Source organism: Phaethon aethereus (assembly GCF_964289735.1).
Source record: "Phaethon aethereus genome assembly, chromosome: 8".
In the NCBI taxonomy this organism is placed as follows: domain Eukaryota; kingdom Metazoa; phylum Chordata; class Aves; order Phaethontiformes; family Phaethontidae; genus Phaethon; species Phaethon aethereus.
Genome location: NC_138584.1, coordinates 32464859 through 32491324, shown reverse-complemented (window position 1 = coordinate 32491324; position 26466 = coordinate 32464859). Strand labels below are relative to the sequence as shown.

The 26466-nt window shown below is 37.4% G+C and overlaps 1 protein-coding gene across 1 annotated transcript; it reads right to left on the bottom strand.

Moving 5' to 3' along the window:
* Positions 1-2783: 2783 nt before the first annotated feature.
* ATG4C (autophagy related 4C cysteine peptidase) lies at positions 2784-25510 on the bottom strand. The gene is made up of 10 exons (XM_082003315.1): positions 25432-25510; positions 24025-24108; positions 23177-23410; positions 19714-20044; positions 17734-17804; positions 16106-16242; positions 12424-12502; positions 11685-11761; positions 7300-7419; positions 2784-3301 (listed from the first exon to the last, which is right to left on the bottom strand). Exons 1-10 carry the CDS (start codon positions 25505-25507, stop codon positions 3131-3133), a joined length of 1380 nt encoding a protein of 459 aa, XP_081859441.1. The 5' UTR covers positions 25508-25510; the 3' UTR covers positions 2784-3130.
* Positions 25511-26466: the final 956 nt, after the last annotated feature.

Below are 26466 nucleotides of genomic sequence, written 5' to 3'. Positions count from 1 at the left end.
ACCAAATGAAAGGTCTTTTGACTAGCAGCTCATTTCTGGAGCCACAGCTACCTTAGGTGGGTACGTGGGATTTTCTGAGATAACTGAACTGCAGCCAGTGGAGCTCAGGAAGAAGGAAAATTCATCCCTTAGTTCCCATCTCAGATAGAGCTACCTGTACTGCAGCGGGACGGAGTGGCCCATGAGGTACTTGTAAGTGTGCTGCAGACCAAGAGGTATAAAGGCCTACACATGGAAAACTTGCAGAATTATCAGGCCTGAGCAGTTTCGGTTTAGTCTGATAACGAAATCCAGTCACTGAGTAGCGTCATCACTTTTATCATGTGCATTTCCAGTACATCCGTCTGTTTTCACCCTGCCCGTTTCAACACGTCAGCGTCCTTGGTGAGCAGCATGGGAGGAGTCGTTCGTTTGACGTCTTCTCGATTGCCAGGCTTGGTCCCACGAGCATTACGAAGGCTGAAGTCTGCAGTGGGGTAGGATGGATAAGGTCTTTCAAGAGAGATGTGGGCCTTTGTCTATGTGACTTGAGACATAGATCAATGTTGTACAGTAACTTTCATTTAAAAAAATAGAAATATCACATAATGGAGAAAAAAGTCCACTGTAGAGCTATATATATATATATATACACACGTTAGTTTCACATAGCTCACCACCACTCAGCTTCATTACAAATATTGCAGACTCCTGTCCATTAAAGCCTCTGAAGCTTATTACATTTTATTATTATTACTACAACAACAGAAGCTGTAAATGGAAAAGACGTTATTGATTCAGCTGATCACTGAACGCAGGTTGCCCTTCACCGTGCATTTGTTAGCCTTTGGGCCAGTCTGGTTTTTAACAGCCTTACACGGTAAGACTTCCCACACTTGGGAGGTGAGAACATTACCCAGCCTCGTATTCCCCGCACAAAGCTTTGCCTTGAGCATCTTCCCCTTTCCCAAAGATGTCTGTCCTTCCTTCTACCACTCCCTCTAACTCCTCTCCCCCTTACACTACGTTTGTAAACGTAGTGCTTCCCTCCCTCCCTAACCTCACTCTTCAGCTATAGACTAACAAAGCCACATAGCTACAAGTTAATCTTCCTTAAGCCCATCCCTGCAGGCTCCTGATCATTTTTCCTGTTCTTCTGTGCACTTTAATTAGTTAATGCCTTCCTTGTGGGAAGGTAAGCAGAAAGGAAAGTGTCAGTGAAACCAGATTACACCAATTATATCCCCCTGCTCTGTGACAGCAGCTTTTAATGTTTGCATTTTTTTTAATGTGAAAGCAAAGTACAACTTCATGTCTAATATCCTGTCCACTGTTACCCAAAGCAACAACTCGACGGTTTTGCATTATTTTTGCTAAAGCTACATTAACTTGTGCTCCACTAAACAGGAATCTTCTATTTTCTTGTTCTCACTGACATTCACAATTCTCCTCATTTTGACATCTAAATTCCATAAATATGTTGTTTACTCCCTCTTCTGGGCTATTAATGAAAAATATTAAGTAAGATCAAGCCAAATATCCTCATATACATGCAGCATCTAAAAGTAATATTATGCCAATTATTAGTCGGATTCAGCAGTGCAGAGGTTACTAATTTAGACAAATGATGCGTGAGTTGTTTTTTTTTTCCCTGAAAACAAGTGAACACAATCTCATTTTGACTTTTTGGAATATTAACTCAATTAACACATGAAAATGCACACTCCAGCCCTGACACATACACATGCTTCATCTACTTCTGCCTGAAATCTATCTATTAGTCACTTCTTTCTCATAAAAGGAAAAAAGGAGCTTTAATGAATACACGTGATGCTTATTATGTGGATCAGCAGCATTTGTGCCTTCTGTGCCTGAACGGCACTTAGAGTAGGTTAACATTTGGTTTATAACACAACAATAAAATTTGCCTTCATTGCAAATAAACAGAGTATTCATACCTTACAATATTGTTTTAGATGCAGGATTATGTTCACTCTTAGAGGATCCAATATTAATATAAAAGGCACATGCATTTAATGTTTTCACACCTCTTTTATTTTCCAAGCAGTGTTAATAGGTATTTTAAATATTACATTTACTTTGTTAAAACATGAAACTATTTATGTACACTTGTTTGCAATCTGAGAACACACACCACCAAGTAATCATTTGTACAGTAATAACATGTATCCAAAAAAAAAAAAAATATCACAGCCCAGAATTTTTAACATCCACTCCCCCATTTACTCTGATTTAAAAGCTGCACTAACAGGAGAGAAGCCTCAACGTTATAGTAGTTGAAACAGGAAACAAACACCGCTCTCTTCTAATAATTGTCTTTAGCTGCTTTGATTGGTTGCAGTTAATATTAATAGTATAACCTTTAAAAATTGTGGGGAAAGGTAATACTTTATCTTCACTCCTCATATTAAGGCTCCAAAGCAAGCTTAATGAGAAACCATTATAAAATCATACTGCTAAATAGTATCTTAACTCACAATTCAGCCTATATAATTATATCAGTATTGCAACTGCCAATTACTACCGATACATCAAACCTACCTTTCTTACACTGTGCTGCTCACGATCACAGCGTTAACTATTATTTGGGCTTACATAGCAAGACAGGTAAGAGTTCTACTCTTACCACACGAATACAGAACTCAAATTTTGCTTACACACAGAAAGAACATGGTCTCAAAACCTATGGATATGTGTCCATGACATAAAACCCACACGCATCTGGCAGCCTCTGCTCAGGATTTGTCCTGGGCTGACACGACATTAGGGTCACAAGCTAAGCTTTAGGGACTGGCCACGCTTTTTTAAGAGGGCAAGACCAGGACATAGGCACATTTCAGTATACCTGGCTCTGAACAATGCCTTCTACCGTCACTAGCGCAACGTGACATTAAACCCATCCAACTAGCAGTGAACAAAAATAATTAGTAAGTACATTTATAAATGACATTTTTAAAGACTAGTAGCATATAAAACATTGTCATCTTTATGAAAATAGATCAATTTCAGCACAAGCTTGCCTTTTTGGGAGAGGAGGACACATACATTTTTGGGTGGGTTTGTTTTTTTTTTTTTTTTAAAAGGCAAGTGTTCTGCTGGAGACCTGCCAATAATCTTGTGTAAAATGTCCTCAAAGCAAGACAAACTCCTCTGTACTAAATCTTTTTAATCTTTTCTTTTCATCCTCAGAGAAAAGGTCATTTTCTTCATGGAGTGGACTGGAAGCAAAGTCATAGTCTCTAGAGTGACCCTTTACAAAAGTAAACACAGGATATTTCTCCTTAGATGAAGATTTCAGCATCTACAATGTAAAACACATACCAGATAAAATGTTAATTGGAGATGAAGAAATACAGTAAGTAATGGTTTTTATCTGATGATGACTGCAAAGTAAAAAAATGCATTTTGTTTATCATCATCATATTACAACAAAAGCATCGCACAATCTAAACATCCCCTCCTCCCGTTAAACAAACATGTACTTCCATTTCTTCTTCAGGTAGCTGCTAATTTTACACCTAACCCTGCGTCTTGTTCCATACAGATCATCTCTACGTGCTGTATGTTTCAGTGCAGCTAGAGCTCTTGTAGGAAGATAAAAAAACCACTACAAAATAGTTAATGGCCATAACACTCTCCTCAAGCACAGGTATGAATTCTGCAGCAACTAAGCATCTCAGGGAGGTATTTTTATTGTAGAATCAGCATGTACAATAATCAATGTTTTTATTAAAAGTTTAAACACATATACCTATGTAAATAAACCAATCAAGAGCACATGGCTGAAAACAGACTGAACAGTAACCAGCTGTGGTAACTAGGGTGCCAAAAATCTACATTTATAAATAAGAAAACTGATCATGTAGAAAGCGGGTGGTAGGGAATGATAAATACTAAAACAGATCAGACAAATACTTTAATAGCAGATAAAAATCTGCCAAATACTGAAAGACATTTCAGCCTTTCAGGCTGTTTGGGACACTTAATTGTTCACTGATCTTTTCTTTTTAATATTTTTTTTTTATTATTTCTTACTTGCTTTGAAAAAGCAGCACAGTGATGCAGTGACATGCAGAACTACATTAGCCTAGAGGTATACAGTGTTCATGAGAACAATTAATCTAAACCAGTAAAAAACCTGAATAGATCTTTAAACAGTAAGAACTATTTTAAAAAAAGACAGTCAGGGGCTGAGAGGGGGTGTTAGAAAAATCACACTCACAGTAAAATCCTTGGGTGGATTTGTTGGGTTTTACTGTGGTCTGAAATTTTCCACTTTATTCTTGTCTATTTTAATTGCATTTGGTTATTGTAATGTGAAACCTGGGTAAAAGAGCAGGAAGATATAGAAGAGACATGCACACAGTAATAAGCAAAGAAGAGTAACAAATGAGCATTAGGGAAAAAAAAGTGTGTAAGATGCACAAATGCTCTCTTTGAGAAGATTAGGTAAGTGGATGCAAACCCTTTCATCGCTAGGGGCTGAACACAAGCTGGCTTAGGAGGAACAGAAATTGATAGCCACACGAAGGCTGTTTGCTGGTGTGTGAAGTGGACGGGTGGACTTAGGCCAGCTCCTAATTGCAAGTTTGCGACAGAAAACTCATCCAAATACTGCATCTCAGGGAATGCACGGTGACCAACCAGCCATCACACCTTTAAAGATGGTCCCTACAAATCTGGACAGAAATACACCTGCAGTTCCACTGTCCTGCCTATGTTCAACTTTCCCTGAAACTTCCTTCTCTACAGGTACGCGTAACACCTCTCCCTACTTACTAAGGGAGGGGATGAAATGCTAAATACAGAACATAAACTGAACAGACAGGCAAATGCCTAAACAAGAGGTGAGTGGAATTTGGTTAAGATTACTGCAGTTATCAAGCTACATCTCACTTGGTGATCAAAGATAAATTGAAACTCTAAAGAGCTTGCAAGTTCTTTAGATACCTCTATGAATATTTCTATAGAGAAGTTTATTGATAAACATCAATATTTTTTACTACTTCAGTGTTAGACTGCCACTGCAACAATTAATTCTTCGTGCTGAACTGCAGCCAAGTTCAACACTTAAGCAGTCCAGCTCTTCAGAGAACTTTTCATTTCTGCTAAGAACCTGGGCTACTAACAGGCAAATGCAGTTGTAGCCCAAGTAGATTATTTATTTGCTGTCATGGGTTTGATAGGAAAACAATTAATTGCATTAGCAGAAAGACAAGCCTAATACCGGTCCAGTAACAGCGTAAAGCAGCAGCAGAGGCTGCGGCCAGGAAAAGGCAGAGCCATCCCAGGTGCTGTGCAAGGCCAGAGCTTCTTGCTGACCTCTTCGATCTGCCACATGGTGTTGAGAAGCCAGACAGGAACTGCTGTGCCTGCTTGGTATTTATGCTGGAAGTGCAAGACAGAAGTCAGACTATAGCCAGTCAGTAAATCCGTCCTTCTCAAGGCTGGATGTGTTTCCAGATCTCCTTAATCTATCAGCTATTTAATTACAGGTATTATTAAACTACTTAACAATAGCTGCCTAACTAGTAAGTACAGAAACAAAGGGTAACTTGAATGTGATTTGGATGGAGTTTCACCAATCACTCCATTTGGGCCCTTGATTTCAGTGCCCTAATTTCTCTATCACTGAATATATGGCTCATAAGGTTTATCCTCAAGTAATAAAAGCTAAATCTTTTCTCCCATCTCTTATTGCCCACAAAAGCAGCAAGAACCTGATTTTTTTAGTCTAGCCTACATAAGGCACACTGGGATTATACTGTGTTAATAGCTCAAGAGTTATCACACTCGAATTGCGAACAAAGGGAAAAATAATGGAAGAGCAGGAAAAAACAAAAGGATGGGAAGAACGGATTGAAAGATCACAGAATGTTTCTCACATTGTATTTGTATCCAAACTTGCTTCTATTTTCAAACTTACTGTGCCTAAAATACATTTATATAAAATAATGTCACTAATATTAAAGGATTATCTCAGCAACCCGATCTAGTTGAAGATGTCCCTGCTCATTGCAGAGGAGTTGCACTACATGACCTTTAAAAGGTCCCTGCCAACCCAAACTATTCTGCAATCTAAAATACCAGGATAATAGCTCCAAGACTTAGATCAGCCATGAGTATTTTATCAACTTATGTTCGGGGGGGGGGGGGGAAGTATTTAATCCCAAACTTGAAAGAAAAGAAAGAAGGAAAAAAAGAGAAAGAGAAGTTCCAATACAACTGATTCTGTAATTAGATTTTTTTACCATGTTATTACATGCTGTGTCTCACATGATAGAACAGGAAAACAAAGAGTAGAAACGTCACTATTTAAGTTTTCCATATATCAATTGCTTAGGAACTTCTGCTTCTTTAAATCTATTTTCTGCCTCTCTGTGTAAGAATCAAAGAAACAACTTCAGCATCAATCAATATCTACAAAAGATTACATAGAGCATTAAGTTTAAAAATGCTTTTTTGTCTTTAATACCAATATCACTTAACAGGATGTTCAAAATGCTGTACCAACATTAATTCTTCGTGCTGTTGTGATAACTCCTGTGGTTAGAATATTAATATTGTGACCAACTCCTGCTGTCACTGCATCCTTTCATAGACAATTTTTAAAAAAATCACAAAACACAGTTATTTGCTACCACAGCTAATACAACATATTAATAATGCTGTATTTCATACACTCACATACTGCAATCATCAAGGAAAAAAAAGTCAATTACATTTGGACCTACATGAACCTATACCAGTGTTTTCCAAGCGGAAGGACGCAATCAGATCTGCTGGGCAATACCTGCTCCCCAAACTTCAGAACACTGTTACCAAAATCCTAAGCACGCCGCTTTACATTTAAATGCCATCAGAAAGAGCACTTACGCTAACAAGAAATAATACACCGTTTTGGCTCCATCAAATACTTCCACTTGAAAAAGCGCAGCCGTCCCTCCCGAGGGACTGGTTGCCTTGCCTGCGCCGCTCCTCGCGGGGCCGCGGCGCGGCAGGGCTGCTGCAGAGGGATTCCCACTTCACGAGTGCCACCTCGTGGGCCCGCCCGGCGCCGAGCCCATCGGCCGCCTCTCTCGCAAGGCAACCCACATTCTCCCGGGGTTTCACGTAGGGGTAAAATCGGATGACACGAAAAAACAATCCCGATTTCTCGTGCTTAGAAAAGCAGCAATAAATGTCAAGAAAAGCACGATGTCTATTCGGAGGAGCGCCGCCGCCTCGCTCCCCTCGCCCGCGCGCGGCACACAGCCGCCGCTCTGGCCGAGGAATCCATTTGGTAACTTCGGCACCTACCTTCGTTATTTCTTCAGAAGCCTTCTCAAAGTCCTGCACAGTTCTACAGTAAAATCCTATTGTGCAGCTGGGATCCATTTTTTTGAATGACATCTTTTTGGGAGAAGGACAGTGGAATGACTGCAAGTTTCAAGATTAAAAAACATTAAATACGTGGTTAAGGGTGAGAATGGTACAGACCGATGCATTTACTTTTTTTTTTTTTCCCCACGGACAGCTTTAACATACAATCCCCTGTATCACTTAAATTAAAACACAGCACACACTTTTGAAGTCATTTTTTCCACCCCTCCCCAAACATTCAATAATTCCACTCTTTTCCACATGTATAAAACCTGCTGTTTACGCTGCATTCACCAAACTTGCACACAACACCATGTTAGTTTGAAATCTGTCAAAGGTCTGCCGCTCCGAGCAGTACTTTATGAATATTCCCAAGGCAGACGAGGTGAATGCTCTTCTGCAAATTGAATTTGTAACAGCTTTTGCACTATCTTACAATTACTGCTTTACTACCACCGCCCATTGCCCCTTTCCCTCCCCCAACCTCTATAAAAGAGACATAATGGAATAAACCAACCTCATGCAATTTCCTTTAGTAAATTAAATCAGTTAAAAAACCCACAAAAGCAAAACCATATTACAATAATCCACAAGTCGGAAAAAACCAAACAACATGCCCTGCTTCATCAATGTTTTTTTTCCTAATGTGAAATCTCTTTTCCCGACAGATGATGCTCTGACAGTGCTGTGAGCTGATACTATCAGCAGCCGTGCTATAAGAAAAAACCCAAAGAAATACACCCAAAGAAAACCATTCACCACACTCCTCATTCACAGTTTGAGAGAAAAGGCAAGTATATGCTATGTACCCTGATTATGTGTTTATTACAGAAACTGTAGTTTTGGTGAAGCTCATTGTCCAGTAACTTAAATTATTTGGTCACCACTGACTGTCTCTCAAAGGCAGTCCTCTTTATTCTGCTTCTAAGGTGCAGGACTACCCAGTCATTCTACCTCTATTAAATCACCAGCAATCCTGCTACAGCTGCTCAGTAACAAATGCCAACACACCACGTCTGTACCACACTGCCACGCATATACCACCGTACTAAAATGCAGATTTTGTTTTTCCATGAACTTCCCCCAGCCATCGATATTCCCCAGTGAACGGTCTGTGCTATTTCTTTTCATGTCTACATGTGAGCTGTGCACAGCTTTCCCGGTGCAGCGCTGGTCAGCAGAGACCAGGACAGCTTACTAACACAACGGGAACACCAGGACAGAGCAACACAGGAGATTTCTTATCCACACCAGCGTGTTTCCTCTAGAAAGAGGAACTAACAACTGTTACAATCTAATTTGACTATAGCAACAGCAACCCCTGACAGCTAATATCAAGCAGTCTGGATACCAGAAACCCATTTTACTTTTTTTTTTTTTTTAAATCTTTTTTTTTGCCAGTCAGAAAAGTCAATCTACAGAAGATGACAGCACTAGTTACCTAATCTAAGTGTATCTGTCAGTGTAATAGTTTTACATATTGAAGTATATAGTTCTTTACTTGTGATTACAAACCCAAGAGAGGTATTTCTATTAAACCACTGCTAAAAAATATAAGCAAGGGTGAGAAGTACTATTTCTGTAAGACTGATTTTAGTCACTGTTTCTTCTCCTAATTCTGTTCAAATTTTATATGCAGAAATTGTATTTCGAATATTCATTCCTGAGTCATCAAATAGATAAATCGAACCCTGCCTTACATATCACATTTTGGCAACAACATTGTGACTACAGTTGTGCTGTGCTGTTCAGGGCAGTCGTCTTAATGCTATAGAAATCACTGTACAACAAAGAAAAGTGGGTAGGCTTTCTCGCCCCCCACCCCCAAACAAATGGATTCTGGAAGCCAATAGAGAGTGGATTGATTTCCAACTTATTCTGGACAATTTGTCAATTTTGAAAATACTCCCTACAGATAAATCTAACAAGCAACTATCCACACTATGAAAGCAATTTCTGTTTACTTTTGACATTTCTGGACAAAGATATAATACTATTAAATGCACTAAGCATTAAATTTTCCGTCTGCAGAAAAGTATTAGGACGTGATTGAGTCAAGCTGGCAGCTCGTGTACCTTCAAAATACATTTAAAAACCTTATTATTATTTGGAAACTCTTATTAATGCCAGTTTGGAGGATTAGTCATGGGAGCAGAAACCAAAAAGATGTGTCTTTTTTGTAGCTATGGTGAACTGAACTATGGTGTGACCTTAAGGAAGTCACTTCAGCTCTGCTTCTTTGTGCTGTTCCCATCTTTTGTCTGGCTTACCCAATTAAACTGTAAAATCTTCAGAGAAGGCGCTGCATTTTACTACAGTTATTAGCATAAAGGGGCAAGGATCTCAGTTGTAATCTCTGGCTGCTGCCACAATACAAATAGGGAGAGCTGGAACTCACCAACCCTTCTTCCAAATACCTCAGCGGGATAAATCTAAAGGCACCTCTAAAAATAATGAAAGCTTCTGTCTAGGCTATTTTCTGATACATTTTGCTGCTATGTTCCTTTTTAAAATTCAGAACCTTCTCATTTTCTAGAGAATCTTATACGTCTATATTATATGTCATGCTAATTAAAGTGCTGTAAGCATAAATACTGAAAAATATGTAGTGTTTAAGTTGGCCCTAGGATTTGACATTAGCCCTGTGATGCTATTTTGATTAAGGTACTGTGATCAATGTTTGTCAACAGATCTTTCTTTTCATGATAATGACAGACGGGACCATTGCAGTTCACTCCACTGTTCTCAATTTAAGTTAACTCTTAGCTGCTATACAAAACAGAAGCCATGAAGATCTCTATCTTCGTTACACGCCATTTGATTTACGTTCTAAGTGTAAACAGTCAATTTAAGATCACCTACTCAATTCCTCAGGTGTGAGTTTAAGTGCTGAGTATGACGTACTTCCACTGTTTACAGGACTTCACTGCAAACCTTTAAGAATTCTACATTAAGTAGTTATTATTTTAGCGGTGGTGGAGATACATACATATTCCTCTTCCTTATTTAAATGCAATGTGTTGTTTCTGAAGCTGTGTTTCCACATTTAGGAGTACTTAACTTCACAGAACACAGTGGCATGAGGAACCATTACTAATAACAAACTCTGTTCTAGAGCAGCTGATCCTGCCCTAAGCAGCAGATGCACCCTGAGAGTGTTTCTACACTGAAAGAAGAGCTGCTCCGAGGAGGGTGGAAGTTCATGCGGAAGCTGGACACAAGATCAAGAAGAAGAGTTTGTTTGGATGGCACCGAGCACTTCTACTGTGAGTGCTGTGGCTATTGAACACTTACTTCTGAAACTGATAATGTTTTCCTACGGTACTTGTAAATTGAGTTCTCTAATAACCTTTTTCAGCTCTATCTATTTTCAATGCAAGTTATTTGGCAAGAGGTTAAAGAAAAGGGAAAACACTACTGTGAAAAAAAAACAAGCATGATTTTAAAATCTAGGCATAGCCTGAAAAGATATATTCACTACATCTAGACAAGCCCAGAAAGTCATGGCCTAGAAACAGGTTGGGGTTGGGGGGGGGCGGCAGGGAAGAAAGAACACATGCAGCACCTGGTTGTTCTTTCTGTACACTTTCAGACCTGCCAGTTTCTTGGAACTAGTATTCTATAAAAAAGCTTGATTAAAAATAATAATAAAACTCATTTAAAAAAAACAGTTCAGAAGACTGGAGTAAAATTCATCTAGTCAACCACAAACCTCACTGATAAGCATAAAAAATTTACACTTGTATGAAGCCAAAAAAGGATGACCTGCAAAGTTGTTGGGTGCATAAGTTACATTTAAAATGACAACCACCTACTCCAGCTTAGAAGTACAATGAATTCCTGGATAAAGCAGCAGCAGGCAAACCGACAGGAACTCTGGTTCCAAACTGATGACAGGCTCCTACTATTGAATACTGCAGTAACTCTCTCCATGATGTTGACTGCAACTTGATTTTAAAATGAATTAAAAGTGACCAAAAGGACAAACTAACAAAACCAAATCCAAGTAACTGAGGTTTAAGATCTCCAAATACTGTCTATTTGATGGAAAGTTACTTAAATGAAGTGATCATCTATTTTTGAGGTTTTATGATCATTAAAAAGAAACAGACGAAGATCAATGAAGTAAAAATTAAACCCCCATATTGAGTTTTTAACCTCTGGTCATTTTTGTTGATTATAGGCCTATAAAGAAGGGCAGAACTTTGATAAATAACATGTAACTGTAAAACCATAAAGAGGCAGCTAGCTAGAACATCTCTAAATAATTAGTGTTTGATTCATATGGGAAGAAAACAGTGCCAGGTCTATATCCATACTACCTCAAGAGGGAAATCCTTTATGCTGACATCTACAAAAGATTGGCAGTAATGAGGATCCATGTAAATCAAACTGTCATCTACAAGGACAAAACAGAAGACAAGTAATTCAAAAAACACCTTATTATTACACTGCTTACAATCCAATTTCTATGCAGAACAGCCAAAAAAAAAGCCAGTGTGTAACTGCTTGCCAGGCTGATATTCATTGACTGAAGCATAGGTTTTTGCAGGACAGATTAACTTTTGCATAATCAAATATGCTTGTATAAGCAGAATTTTTATAAAGTGATGAGACTGTCATTTAATTTTTGGTGATAAAATTACTTTTACAAACACACAATTATATTCTGGAGTTTGCATATGAAAAATGTATTGTGCTACTTTATCTTGACAGGAAGAATATATTGCTTGTCATTTAAGCATCAACTAACACCACTTAAACTAGTAAAAAGTAAATACGTAAATAAGAACTGCCAGAGAGTAACAGCAACCAGTCCTGAAGTTTGGTGAAACAGATAAATTATGCCTTGTTTATGCAACAATGGAAATTAAATGTACATTTTACAGAATCCAATTACTATATGGGCTAAATGACAAATGACTGGACTTCGGTAGATATGATGAATTAATAAGGTACTCATTTTGCTATTTTAATCATGCTATTTCCCACTGGTTCAATATTAACTTCCTAACTCTTAAAGAAAAATACTGAAGAGACATAACATATTAAAACACTAACCTTGAAATCCAGCAAAGTAATACGACTGCTTGGGTTTGCCACCAATAATACCAACACAATACTCAAGGCTTAAAATTCCCTACAACAAGAATATTAAATGATTAGGACAGTGTTAAACAGAGTAAGTATTAAACTGAATTTGAACTTTGCTCTTTCTTTACTGTTTTTAGGCAAATAGCTTTTTTTCTTTTTTTAAAGATTGACCATGACTTTCTGGGGCTTGACAAGTTTACAACTGACCAAAGTGAAAACATACCACCACATATTCCAGAGAATGTCCTCCCCTTTCATGAGATGCCCACACATCGAGAGACTTGGCAGCATCATTTTCGGGGAGGAGACAAAACATAATGTCACACAAATTGAGCACAGGCTGCTTAGTCAAAAGGTATCAAAGTATTCAGATTTACAGAGTTCATATATGTTTACATTCTGTGGCCCTGGGGGCTCTCTTCTTTTTGCATTCAGATGTAGAAATCTGTCTAAAGTATGAACTTTTACATTATAGGGAGAAATGCCAGTTGAAGCACGAGTAGTTACAAGACACAGCTCAAAACAGCAGCCCAAAATACGGGAGGTGAGACAGACACACCCCATAAATCTTACTGGATGTTGACTGTGAGGGTAGAGGAGTCAGAACCGTCAGTATGTAGCACCTTTGAGAAAGAGACATTGCAAATACACCTAATGGGATTTAACCAGGGACGTGGGGTGAAATACAGGAATCATTTCAGTCTGGAGGTGTAAAGAAAAAAAAATACTACTCTACCCATGGCAAAGTTAGGAGCCATTAAGGACAGAAAGAGTTGGGATATCGGTCGTGGGCTAATCACACCAGTGCTGCCAGCGTATTTCTGTTCATGCAGGTCAAAAAGCGTTGGGTTCTTTAATCCACGTGTCTGTGCTAGCACACAAATCTAGCAGACTGATTTACGTAATAGAATGTACGGATACAGCTTCTTGTGCTGGGGAGAAGGATTTACCTGGATACAGGCCTTTTTGCCAAGGTGAGAACACTGCAGTAGTTTGACTGACAAATTCCTCTACCGCCCACAAGATCTGGATGCAGTCACAGACCACGGACACCAAAGAAATCACCCTTGAGCATTTCTCTATTAAAAGTACTGAGCGAAGGAAGAAGGCACAGAGAACTTTCCTCCCTCTCCCTTCAACTATTTCTACTCTTCTCACTTTCATGAGGTTCTGTTTCTCACCAGGGCTCATTAGGATTTTTCTGAATACTCAAGTCTTGGCTTAACACAGTTTTCCATTAGTTAGCCCACCAACTCCTGTGGGAGCTGAATTTTGCCAACATTGAGCACTTTGGAAAGCTGCGCCCAATTGTTCTAATGCAACTGAAGACCAAGACCATCAAATACTCTAAAAACTGAACACCCTTTAAATGTCCATAAATCACAGTGGTTTCCTTGTGGCACTAGACAAGTGCTGGGTCCAAAAACTTGGATGCTGACCCAAACTAGGACAGCAATCCAGAAGACCAGCAGTTTAGCTAAAGTGAAATCTCCATTATCTGGCAGTCACACCTGTATTCTCTCCTCTTAAGAGATCAAACAGGAAAACTATCACATTATCACTGTATAGCAGGCAGAATTCCTCTCAACAAAATGATTGAGATTTAATGTACTAATAAGACCAAAGCTTCTCAAGGTAAAATTTTCTCTGCTTAAGACAACGATAATGTAACACAACAAAAACTGTTGTACTCCTCACTTGAGATGCTAAAAAAAGTCAACTTCAGTATGGCTTATACAGGTTAAGAGAAAGTGTTGCTTATTTAAAATACGAATGCAAAGGCTTTTTTAGAAAATGCTGCTCAATGGTTGAGCATTACAGAACATTCAGGCAGATCAGAGGCAAAGGCTGAAACAGCTAAAGAGGACACATCCTCTGCCAGTGAAACAGAAAGGGAGTAAAGCTACTTAGGGTAATGAATAACTGTTTAATCTATGGGAATTTTCTTGTAAAAGTGAATTATAAAAAATTTATCAATTTTCATCCATAAATATAAAATCCTCTGTAAAAATTACGTCTTGTACTACATTCTAAAAATCTGCATTTTTAACTTAAATCCAGACCCCAAGAAATTTAGTCACTTCTTGTGAACAGTCAAGACAGACTGAAGTGACTAATATATGCAATTGAAAGCCCTCTTATCACATTCTCCATTATAACAGACTGCAAAAGGCAGGAACGGGCTTGGTAAATGAGCAGCAGAAATCACCCCGGGTAAAGGCAGTTGTACGAGGCGAGCTCGGATAACGTGACTGTGCTCTGGAAACCCAGTGCTACACAAACATATTTTACTCTGGCAAGAGAGTGTTTTTGAGAGCTAAATTGAGAAAGCCTCTGCAGGGTAAAACTAGCCAGAGATATCCGTCAATAATAAAAGCCAGTATTAAAGAACTGGAGTCACTTTTCTTTTGCTGGGAAGCCTTAGGAAAGTTGCAGAAGCAACTGTTTGTTAGCTTACAAATGAAGGCACCGTGTGTATTCCTGGACATGACTGATTCAAAGGCTTTTTTGCAGTTAACATTGAAAGTCAAGTGAGGTTGCTGTAGATCATATCTGTGACCACAGGCTTATCTTAGCTGTGTCAGAATTAATCAGAAAAGAACTGAAACTTTCCAAAACCAACTGTCTGAAAATACAAGGAAAAGAAAAACAATTTATTACTTCATCACTTAAATAAAAGGCTTCAGCACTTTGTCTCTCCATGCCATTAAAAAACAAACATGTTTCCTAAAATTTTACAGAGAAGACAGTCACAAAAAAAAAAAAATGTAACAGACTCAGATTTTGTACATGCTACTAAGTTATAGTATTTTAAAAATTAAAACAAGAATTTAAAGACAGATAAAGAGCAGCACAGAAAAAGATAAAGCAGCAGGGCTAAGAGAACAATCTCTTCTCTAAGAGAAGTATTCTTGTGCTCAAGAGGTAAGATTACAGCACATCTTCAGGTGTTGGCACCGTAAGCAGAACCTCTGCTGGGGGAAACTTAAAAAAAACCAAAAAAAACCCCCCCAAAAAACCCAACATAGTTTTTCCTCCCCTCTGCTCTCGAGTTTTACTTTTTTTCCAGTTTGTTTTTATTTGTGGTAACTGCTTGCTACTCCTGCATCACTGTCCTTAGAAGCATTCATCCTAATGTCCAGATAGTGAAAACAACCACTTGAAGTAGTGACTAAAGAAATAAAATATTCTAACCCCTCTCTTAAGGGGAAGAAAAAGACAAAAGAAAAGGGGAAAACCAGACAAGCAACAACCTTAAACCATTTGACATTTAAGAAAATAAGAAATGGAATAAGGAGTTTGCTACATTTATATTTTAAAATGCTGACTGATATTTAATACAGCACAACTCTAATAGCATATGTAACCAAATTACCATTTGTAATTTCAGCCACTGCGTTAATGTCTTTTCAGGTAGCTACCTTAGGAGTAGGACAGTTATCACTGCTTTACCAAGGGACATCATGTGCTCTGCAATTATGTCTGATCTTGTAATAGGGAAATTTAAAATCTGTAAAGTCAAACTTTACAACCTTCAACTGTAAAATCTCCACCACACACTTAATAGGTAGAAGATTACCATCATGAAGTCGCTCTTCATATCACCTAGTGCTACTATCTGAAAAATGACTGAGCTCTCATTTCATACCTTTACAAACTCTAAGTAGTCCGTGTTTGTTCTCTCTCCACCGAGTCTCACAGGAACTAATATAATTACAGCTTTTGTGTCTGCTTTTCCAGAATCCGTAAAAGAACATTGTCTGTCAATAACATCTGAACTGTAGACTGAAAGGAGACACACGGAAATATTCATATTCAAAATATAACCACGAGCTTTTACAAAGACACACCTACAGCATGTCATCACTTAGTTTTGCAAACTAAAACTACAGTCCTTCAAAACATTACTGTCCTCCTGAAATACCACTCTTGAGTGACTGATGAAAAACAGTGTTATGCCTTCTTATTTTCAGCAATATTTTACAGAATGGTAATGTGCTGCTGAGATAAGATACATTGTCAGGAAAATGCAGAAGGGGTAAGTTAAGAGAAAAACCAATAAATATTTATTAACTTGATATAAACTTCTTCTAAAAGGAGTAATTTAAAACTTGAAAGCCTACAACTAACAGAAACATCTACATGTTAAAGGAAAAAGGCAACAATAATTGATTTTCATAAATACTCCAAGTTCACTGTCTAAAGGTAACACAACACAGTCACTGAAAGTGAGTGAAAAAAATTAATGTAGTATTTTTGCTTATTCCCTCCAAACTGAGAGATGCGAAAAATCATCACCAGAACAAAGAAATGAAAATTTAATAGAATTTTAAAAAAGTTTCCACTGTTATTGTAAGTCAGGTGAAACTGGTCTGTGGCATATGATTAAACAGTATCTCTTTAAAACCAGTTTGACTGATTACCCAGGGATGTCGGTCTCTGTCCTATGCCAAGATGGGTTATGACATAACTAAAATTTCTGGCAGCTAAACATGGCTACTGAAGTAATACATTGTGCTTAGATTTGAAAGACTATAGTCATTAGTGTAAAGTTTCACCACACGTTTAGTTTATCATGTCATCATATTCTGCTGCTGAACATCCAGAGATCTAAGCTTCTCTGCCTGTTATCTATTATTTAAAATGCCACGCTGGAGCAGAAGAAAGGTTACCAGTGACTCTGGTTCACTATCCTCCTCACATCTTCAAGCTCCAAGCAAAAATAACTTCTGACTAGTCTAAGAGACTGGTGCAGTGTTTTTTTTTTTTCTTCTAGAAAAATGGGTAAAAGAATCCTGTGATGCAAAAGACAAATGTAACCAACACATCTACTCTAACCGAACTGAAGTATTTTTCAGTTGTTTGGTTGGTTTTTGGGGGTTATTTTTACTAAGATACAGAAGCTCTTACTAGCTTATTGCTAAAACAACATTGAAGTGAGTGCAAAACAGATTATTAATTGATTTAAATCCAAAAATAAGAAGTTACAACAGGCAGATTGTAAGAAAAACTTCTCTTGCTGGATCTGGAATTCCACTATCTTCCACTATAAGACACCAAACAAGCAATGTACGAACCTTTCACGTTGTGATGTCCGATTCTCAAAGAGAACAAATATCTGCTTGTATCATGAACCCTTTTGTCTACATAATCTCAATTTTGTGGATCCATTTTTGAGTTTATTTTTTCCTTTAGATCTTTATTGGTAAGTGCTTACTGAAAGGCATGAAAAGCATCTAAAATATTTGCAAAAATCTGCATAATCACAACATTTACCTGTACAATCCTGAGCAACATAGACTGTTACTCCTTGTAGCTCAGGGTCTCTTGCTTCTTCAACAGCTTTTCTAAGTACAAACACAAAACTATTTCACTCATCTCTGATTTTAAAGAAATTAACAGTAAATAAATGTAAATTATTTGATTTTTAGAAACACGTTACTTTTAATTGTTTGTTGTTGAGTTTTTTGACAGGTTTTTCTTGGTTGGTTGTTTTTTAGGTTTTTGTTTTGTTTTGTTTTTAAATTCAGCACACCTTGCATTCCTGACACAGATAGGGAGCTGGGGTTTTTTATTTATTCTTAAACACTGGATACCGAGATCTAGTGAATATGGCAACACGTTTTTCCCAAGCAAAGATGACAATGTCTGGCTGTTTAGAAGAAACAATGAAAACCACAAAAAAAGCCCAAAGCAGCACATTAACTTATAATGAAATTCATATTCATTACCTAATTTCTTTCTGTTTATAACAATTTTCTGTCACGTATATTGGGATAATAAAGGCTAAATTTGCTGACAGAAATATTATTTTCAACTCTATAATCTCTTCAGTTCATACAACTAGCCACAAATTAGCCCCTCATGTCCATGGAAATAAAGGCTAGCATATAAAAAGCTGTAAGGTTTCATCAAAACTTTCAAAAAGGATAATTGCAATATTAGGCTATCCTCAAAAGAATAAGAGTAATGGAGCTAAAAACTAGAAAAAAAAAAATATATGTAGATAGTCTGAAGCATGATCATCAATCAAGGACAACATCTGTAAAGAAATTAAGCTGTTCACAATAGAAGATTAGCCTTTGACTTCAACACACGCTTGCATTAAATGGTCACTATCCCTTTATTTCAAAATATATTTTGAAGAATCGTTTAATACCGTAGTTCTCAAGTTATGAGCACGCTATACATTGTTAGTACTGCTGTAAGAGAGAATGATCTAGGAAAGGAAGCCTTTGCAAAGTTGGAAATCTGGACCACCCCCCCGGCTCCCATTAGGTAAACAGGCTACTGCAATTTAAAGCAAACAAAAAGAATTCTGACAGTTTCTATAATCAGAAAAAAACAGAACACATAAATAATGCTAACCTCTCAGATCACTGTATGCATTTGCATGCATGCACAGATACACACCTGATTATTTCAGTACAGGTTCACTTCAGATTAATGTATTTTTATACTAAATATCAAATTCTTCTATTCACAGATAGAGAAATGTATCAACTTTGACTTCTGCTGCTTAAATAACTTATTAGGGATTCAATTTATAGGTAAACTGTAATCCACTAATAAAACAAGCATATAAGGCTATAAAAAAACCAAACAAAAGTCAGTAATATTCAAAGAAATGGCATATAAAGGCACATAGTGTGGAGAAATTTTGACTTTCGACTTTTTTTTTAGCAACACTGAATGTCACAGACCCTTTACTTTTACTGTGATATAATTATAATATTAATAGTCCCATACATTTACAGTTTCACAAGAATTTGATGTGTGCAAAGAAATGCTGAAAACATCAATTTTAGCTCTGACATTTCATTACACTATCAGTACATTACAGCCCCCAGGTTACAGTATTAAAAAAAAAAAAAAAATCTATAATGTTATGCATGTTCCAAGGTTGAAAGAGTGGTTAGTTTTTAGAAGATTACATTAAAAGTAACTCTACTTAAAAACCTAGGTTTGGCAGAGATACTTGGGACTTCTACTGCCCAAAGTACAGGAAAACAGGAATGTAGTTTTTTTTCCTGAGATAAGACTGAACAAAAGCTCAGAGTTCAGTTCCCGCACCTACTGCTATTTCCCTTCCTGCCTCTGAAAAATTTCTACAATTGCTACTAATATGGACATTTTACAAAGCCAATAACGAACAGTTAGATGCTCAATTAAGCTGAAGTAATCTCATGACAGTTTGAAATGCTTCTCCTCTAATGTGTAAGGCACAATAACAACAAAGAATAAAGGTATTTTTACCTTAAAATGTGTGCAACAACTGCAGGCCCATACCAGTCTCCAGCAATTTTTCCAGACTTCTTTCCATATTCTATTAGCTGATGTAAGCCAAAAGCTGCCAGCGGAGAGTCGCCAAACCAAGAAATTATTTTTCTATGATAAACTTCATTTCTCATTTCATTGTCATCACAGTTTCTCTTTAATGTTCCCTGATGATGATTTGACAGGATCTTGGGTTCTCTTTCTGCTGTAAGCGATGCTTCGAATGATGCTGTCAGCTTTTTCACTGTATGGGCTGTCCACGATTCAGAATCTGAATTGTCAACGTCCAATGCATCAGGCCAGACCCAGGCTGCAGCAAGAAATTTTGAGATGCATATTAGACTTAACATTAACTTTCTGGTATAATATGCAAAGCACATCCCTTTCTCCCCCATGCTCCTTAAACCAATAGTATGTACTTTACATACTGAGATGCAAATGTCAGTGTTAAAATGTAATCAATGGATTCAAGTGGAGTATTGCTTTTATTTTCTGCTGAACGATACACGTGTTAGCAATTTATGCTACCTGAGCTAGAGGTCAGACTCCATGATCCCAGTCACTTAAATACACAGGATATACCTGATTACAAGGCACAGGTTAGACCTATCTTACATGTTAAAGATATAAAAGTTCACTATTCAGTACCATCTAAAAAGTTTTATCCATGTCAAACAAGAAGTTTCAAAAGCTGTTTTTAATTCTTCTGGTTTGTCAGTTATTAAAAAAAATAGGCAAACCTGAGGAATTATTCATGTGAAAACAAACACAAACATTCCTGGCAAAATGTCAAAGCAGATGAGCAGAAAAATAGACAAGATTTCTTTATTCAGTAGATTTGTGAATTCTTTACCTAGATTACAAGACAAACTTGTTTAAGTATTACTCAGCACAGTACCTACAGGCTGTGTTTCTAGCTAAAGGTTTCTCTAACAATGCGTCCCACACACAGCGTTCCACTTAGAGCATGATGGTGCTTCAGCAAATCTAGAGAACAGTAAGGCGTGCCTTGTCAGATGACTGAAAGCTTCTTCCACAAGTTCAAAGAGCTACTTGCAACACAGAGCACTTGAGGAAACCTCTGAAACGCAGTGAACATACTGTCTGATCAGAACACATCCTGAAGGTCTACAATGGATGTCCCAGAAGGCAAGGGGAAGGCTGCCACGTGCAAGCATGGAACGAACCCTATGGACGCAGTGCTTTTGCTCATTGAGACAGATTTGGGTGAAGTCCTGGAGATGCAGAAAGCTGCCATTACAGCAGCAAGAGGAAACTTTTCTGACAGAAAGCAAGAACTGCAGCCCTCCTTGTAATTCTTACTGACGTATCCGTGTAAAAGTCTTTGAGAAACAAAGAGGAAGCACAGAGGCAATTTTAATTCTAAATTTTGAATTCTAAAATCTAACTTAGGGCTCCAGAGATGTCACAAGTATTGCTGGTAATGGCCATAGTCCATGTCACTCACTCTTACTATAGCGTGATGGCCACCCAACATCAATGCCTCTTACCACAAGTGGCACCTCTTTGTGAAACCCTGTGTTTTCATCGCAGACCCAGACGGACGCATGCGTAAGCCAAATCTAATAACATCACAGGCCTTGCTATTTCTGTACCGTGAGCTTCAATTATACGTCAATCTCTTAAGCACAGGCATTTCAAAGTAAAACTTACCAGTACCTTAATATTTAAAATAAAAACTCATTTACAACATCATTTAGCAATATCTGGAACATTCCACATAGCAGTGGAAGTGTAAGTATTCCAGCTAGTAACTGCAGTCAAGTTTTGCTTTGTAACAGAAACAATACCATTAAACTATAATGAAAACATCTCTGGGAAAAGAGTAAACAGCGATGAAAAACTTCATGTAAACACTTAAATATCTCTCAAAAGCTACCCAGATCTCATAAAAAGCTTTTCAAAAGATAATTCACCAGCTGTCAGAAGACTAGGTGATGAGAAAAGTAGTCCAGAAAGACCACACATATTCTGTTTTTCTATGCATTTGGATTGCCACAGAAACGCTAGTGCTCTGGAATCACCAAATCACTTTCCACATTAGGATGCATGGGGGACAGTGCGAGGGATTCTTCGTGACTATCGATTTTAAAGACATAAACCTGGGGCTTTTTTTTTGTTTGGGGTTACTTCAGAATGAGCCATTACGCATTCCTACTCACAGGTAGTCTCCTGATCAGATTTTTAGGTTTTTTTAAATGTACGTATAAAAAAAAACCCTCTATTTAAGGGATTTGTGTTCTCAGCGGAAGTATTTTCCTATGTTTTGATATTTGCAATCAGTTGAAAGGGATAATGAATGTTTTATGATTTAAATACAGCAAAAGGAACATTCCGTCAGCCAATCTGACAGTTCAGTCATTACACTGCCAAGAAAGAAGACTGTGTGATGCAGCTGGTTTGGGACTATCTTCACAGCTTACATCATATTAGCACAGTAAGTACAAAGTATTATTAAAGCAGGCTTTCGGTACTGTCTGCTACTAAAGTATTGCTGGGATCCAACAAGTGGCTGAGTAAACAACACACTGTATTCTCTCTAACGAACACACCTGGGTGGCTTCAGGCCCATGTCTTTGATCATTCTGAAAACAAGCAGTGGTGACAAGGGACATGACCTATTGTTTGAAAGGAGCAATGTGGTAAATTATGAAACGGATTGAGAAGAGGATGGAAAGAAAAGGTGGTTAACTATGAGAACCAAATACCTCTAAGCAGGACATGGCTCAGCTTGGAAGAATGGGGAGGACATGCACACTTAGCCTTTGAAAGCAGAAAGCATTCCAAGTCTCCTAAAGCTACTTCTTTCAAACAGCTGCAACAGAGAGAGTATTTTGAGATAGACAATGATAAGGAAAAAAGGGAAGTTCCTCTGTAACTACATGGCGGGGAAGGGAAGAAATTAAATAGTGAAAATTTCAACACAAAGAATGATGTATTGAAGTTAGATTAGAATCCTACTATTAACTCAATATATTAATGCTAGAAGAAACTGAATAATGTACAACTTTAAAACTGATAAAAGAACATCACTTTCACCATAGCCCACAGCTATGGGCTATGGAACTCATTTCCACATCCTGAGTTCAAGAAACGAGCAAGTTTCAAGAGAACTGGACACTTGCATTGATCATAACAATACTCAGGTATGGGATCAAAAATTTTTGTGGTATTTTACTTCACAGTTAGCTTCTGTGGAGTTTCCAGTATTTTGCTTCGACACACTTTGGTATTCCCTTTTTCAGAAATGGAAGAGTAGGACAGCTAGATCACTGCTCTGATGCAATGTAACGATTCTAATATTAAGGAGGAGTCCAGAATCAAAACCGTCTTGCACTTAGGCTAAATAAAGACCATTATGCTTTCTATAGAATGCTCATGCTTATCATACCGAATATAGAAATCTTCTCTCCTAACTTACCTCTACCAAGAAAATGAAGCATCAGACCTTGAGCCAGCAGCATTTGACCAGTTCTCAGCGTGCAGCCCCATCCACAGTCTGTTGTTAATGCAGACCCCTTTATCTGAGGAAATTCTTCTCTGTAGGTCAGCCATATTCTAGAAATAAAATCTTTACGAAACTCCTCAACGTTTCCTGAAATCTCTGTGTTGATTTTATCAAAATTGGACCCATCTGTCGAGAGTTCACCAGATTCTGTAAGGCCAAACACAATTTTAATTATAACTTGGTATGCGCTTCTGTTATTAGAAAGAAAAAAACATACACCTATTCTATTAGAAAAACAGGGCAAACCTGCAAAAACAACAATCACTTCAAATACAAGAAAGGAAATTTGGAAGGCAAACATAATAGAAATGTGCCAGTGGAATTGTTGACTTGCAAGTAAGCAACTGCTCGATTCAGCTAAATGTAAATGGTCAAATAGAGAGAGATTCTTAGAAAACTGCATACTGGAAAATTATAATGAAGGTGTTGGTGTAGTGGCTCTTTGTGCAGGTATTGTCACTGTTTCAATCAGGAGTTTTTAGAAAGAAAATCTCAAATTGATAGGTAAATGAAGCACTGTGCAAATTACAACGCTAATATTTAAGGAAAGAACAAGACTTCAGTGTAAAATCTGAATAAAGCAGCTTAGGATGGGTTGCATTAGTGGTCGCGTTGGACATTGAAATGAGTATTTTCTAAGCTTTTCATATTTACATTTTGAATTCGCTAATTGTTAATGACCGTCTTTCTAGAAGATTAAAAATATATCCACAGAGCTCCTGCCAGATAAGATTGGAATGAGTTAAGTGCTGTGTACATACCATCAGTTTTGAAGTGGTAACATTTCCCCAGCAGAAAGACTGGAGAGCTTCTACTGAAGTAAGTTTTTGTTTTCAACACCCAACCTAAAATAGCAGCAAAACAAACACAGATTTGTGACTGAAGTATTCGAAAAGGGAATTACTAATCGCATCTGTTTAAGCCAAAGGTAACCCTTGAAAAGGGAATATAGAGAAAATGTACCAAAATCGGGTTTTGCTTTCATAAATAACAAAAAGTTTAACAGTGCTACAAAACACAGATTAGAGTTCTGGTTTAAAAGTAACGATGTTAGCCATATATGAATGTTTGAATGTAAATACAATGGTATTACTGCACAGAAATTGTGTAGGATACAGAAACACTAAAGCTGAGCTTAAGTTGCTTTGTCTCTATTGCAAATTCATTACTGCATTGATTCTGTGAGGTTTCCAACTCCTATAATAACATACAATAAGCTTCACATATGACCAGTGAAAATGCATGAGAGTACCGATTTTTCCGTAGGCTTAATTAAACGTACTTCATCACAAAACTAAATTGAAGATTTCGAACACAAAAAGGGCAGTATAATATGCTGTACAAATTCAAAGGGTCAGAATTCAGTTTTTAGGTTTTGACAATGTCCCCAGACAGTAGCTTTTTCAGTCTACTTTTTCAGTCAGATTTTAAGTCTAAAACCTATGGTCTTTTATATCCTAAATCCATAGAGTTTCTGGAACTTTTCCTATCACATATCCGGTGTAATGTACTATTCCCCTTCAGCCATGTGGTAGCCTTAAAGAAAGTAGAAGAAAAATATCTTTTCATGTTGCCAGACATCTCCAAGGATGAGTTATGAGAATTAAGAAAATTTAACAGAAATCTGGTGGTAAATCTAAGCAACCTCAGTCCTAAAAGGAAAGCAGAAAAATTAAGGTTCAGGACAGAATAGTAATAGGCACACTTGAAAATTTGGTTGCTTATAAGCAAATTACTGTTGTTCAACTGTGGAAAAGTATGTTACACTGAAATGTGTGAAGCAGATTGTTCAGTGGAGTTTGTATTTCACACACATCCTATTTTTTCCAGAAAAGTGCATATAAAAATAGAAGATACTTGCATAGATGACTCCATATTATCCCTGTTTAAAAGTCTATGCAAATCTGGTGTCATTTACATAATGTATTTACTGTTTTCAAAATAAGTCATTTAAAAATTATGCAAATTTATTTGAAAAATGAAAAGCTAAACAAGTTAGTTTACTGGGGCTCTTTATTATCTCAAAGTAAAAATGGTTTCAAGGGCCGTATGGCATTTTTATTATTAATATTAGTTAAATTTCTGAATCGTGATCCCATTCACGTCAACAAGAAACATTACGCTCATTTCAATGGAGCCAGGATATTACCATACACTGTTTCACTTACTGTATTTCATGTTGTGCCATGCAGACATAAACTTTGATTTTATCTTTTCTACTTCATCTGTCCCTGTGGCCTCCATATTCAAATTCTAGAGAAAAAGCCATCGCTGTCCTGTAAGACGTTCAATTCTGCTACTGTAAAAACAAAAATATAAACATATCGGGCACTGAGATGGGCACTGAGAACACACAGTGTAGTATCACCACCGGCACGCTTCGGTACTTAAGCCTAACATGACCAGAAACAGTAATAAACTTGCAGAATCCTCCACTACCAGGGACTGAGAAGCAATCACATGTTCCATGAATAAGTAATAAAAACATTTAATTCCAAATATACACCATTAAAATTACTATACAAAGCTAAATAAAATATAATGTTCCCCAACAGCTCTCTATTGCACCACAAACTGATCCAGAGCATATAACTTGGGCTGGCATATGAGTACACTCATTCTAATTGGCAGTGAAATGAAGAGCTACAACACATTTCACTAAATAGAATAGATGCTATTCTTTTCTCCTGAATAGAATACAATAAGCACTTTTTTCCCCCCACATCAGGGGTTCTGAGTACTAATAAACAAATCTTGGTTTTAAAAACACCATTATTTTCAGATTTCTAGTCAAGAATTTCAAAATGCAAGTTTATATGCATTGGAGGAACTGAAAGACAATCTGCAAGATGTTTTGCTGTATGTGTACAAGGCAGAAAATGTGCTGTACTGAAAATGTGTGTAGTAACCATGATATAATTTGTACAGAATTAACTTGCTAGAGGGGTAACATCAAAAGATGAGTAGAATACTGTCATAAAAAAAAAAAAAATTAAATCAGTGTTTACTTTACATCCCTTCTACTTACAACTTGCAGTGCAAAAAGACACTCTCCTGATTTGATCATGTTGTCTACAGTTGTGCAGCTGTACTACAAGTATGAGAGTGGTACAATGGTGGTGAAAACCACTGTAGTGCAGCTTAATTTTGTAAAATCTGCTTATAAATTTTCCAGGAGGGGCTGGGAGGGAATACACTTTTAC

Excerpts from the sequence above, each read along its gene's own strand:
- ATG4C (XM_082003315.1), bottom strand. The coding sequence starts at position 25,507 with ATGGAGGCCACAGGGACAGATGAAGTAGAAAAGATAAAATCAAAGTTT. Across the intron at positions 12,503-16,105 it reads ACTACTTAGAGTTTGTAAAG|GGAATTTTAAGCCTTGAGTA; the intron begins GTATGAAATGAG and ends TTCTTGTTGTAG. Across the intron at positions 7,420-11,684 it reads TAAAGGATTTCCCTCTTGAG|TCATTCCACTGTCCTTCTCC; the intron begins GTAGTATGGATA and ends TGAAACTTGCAG.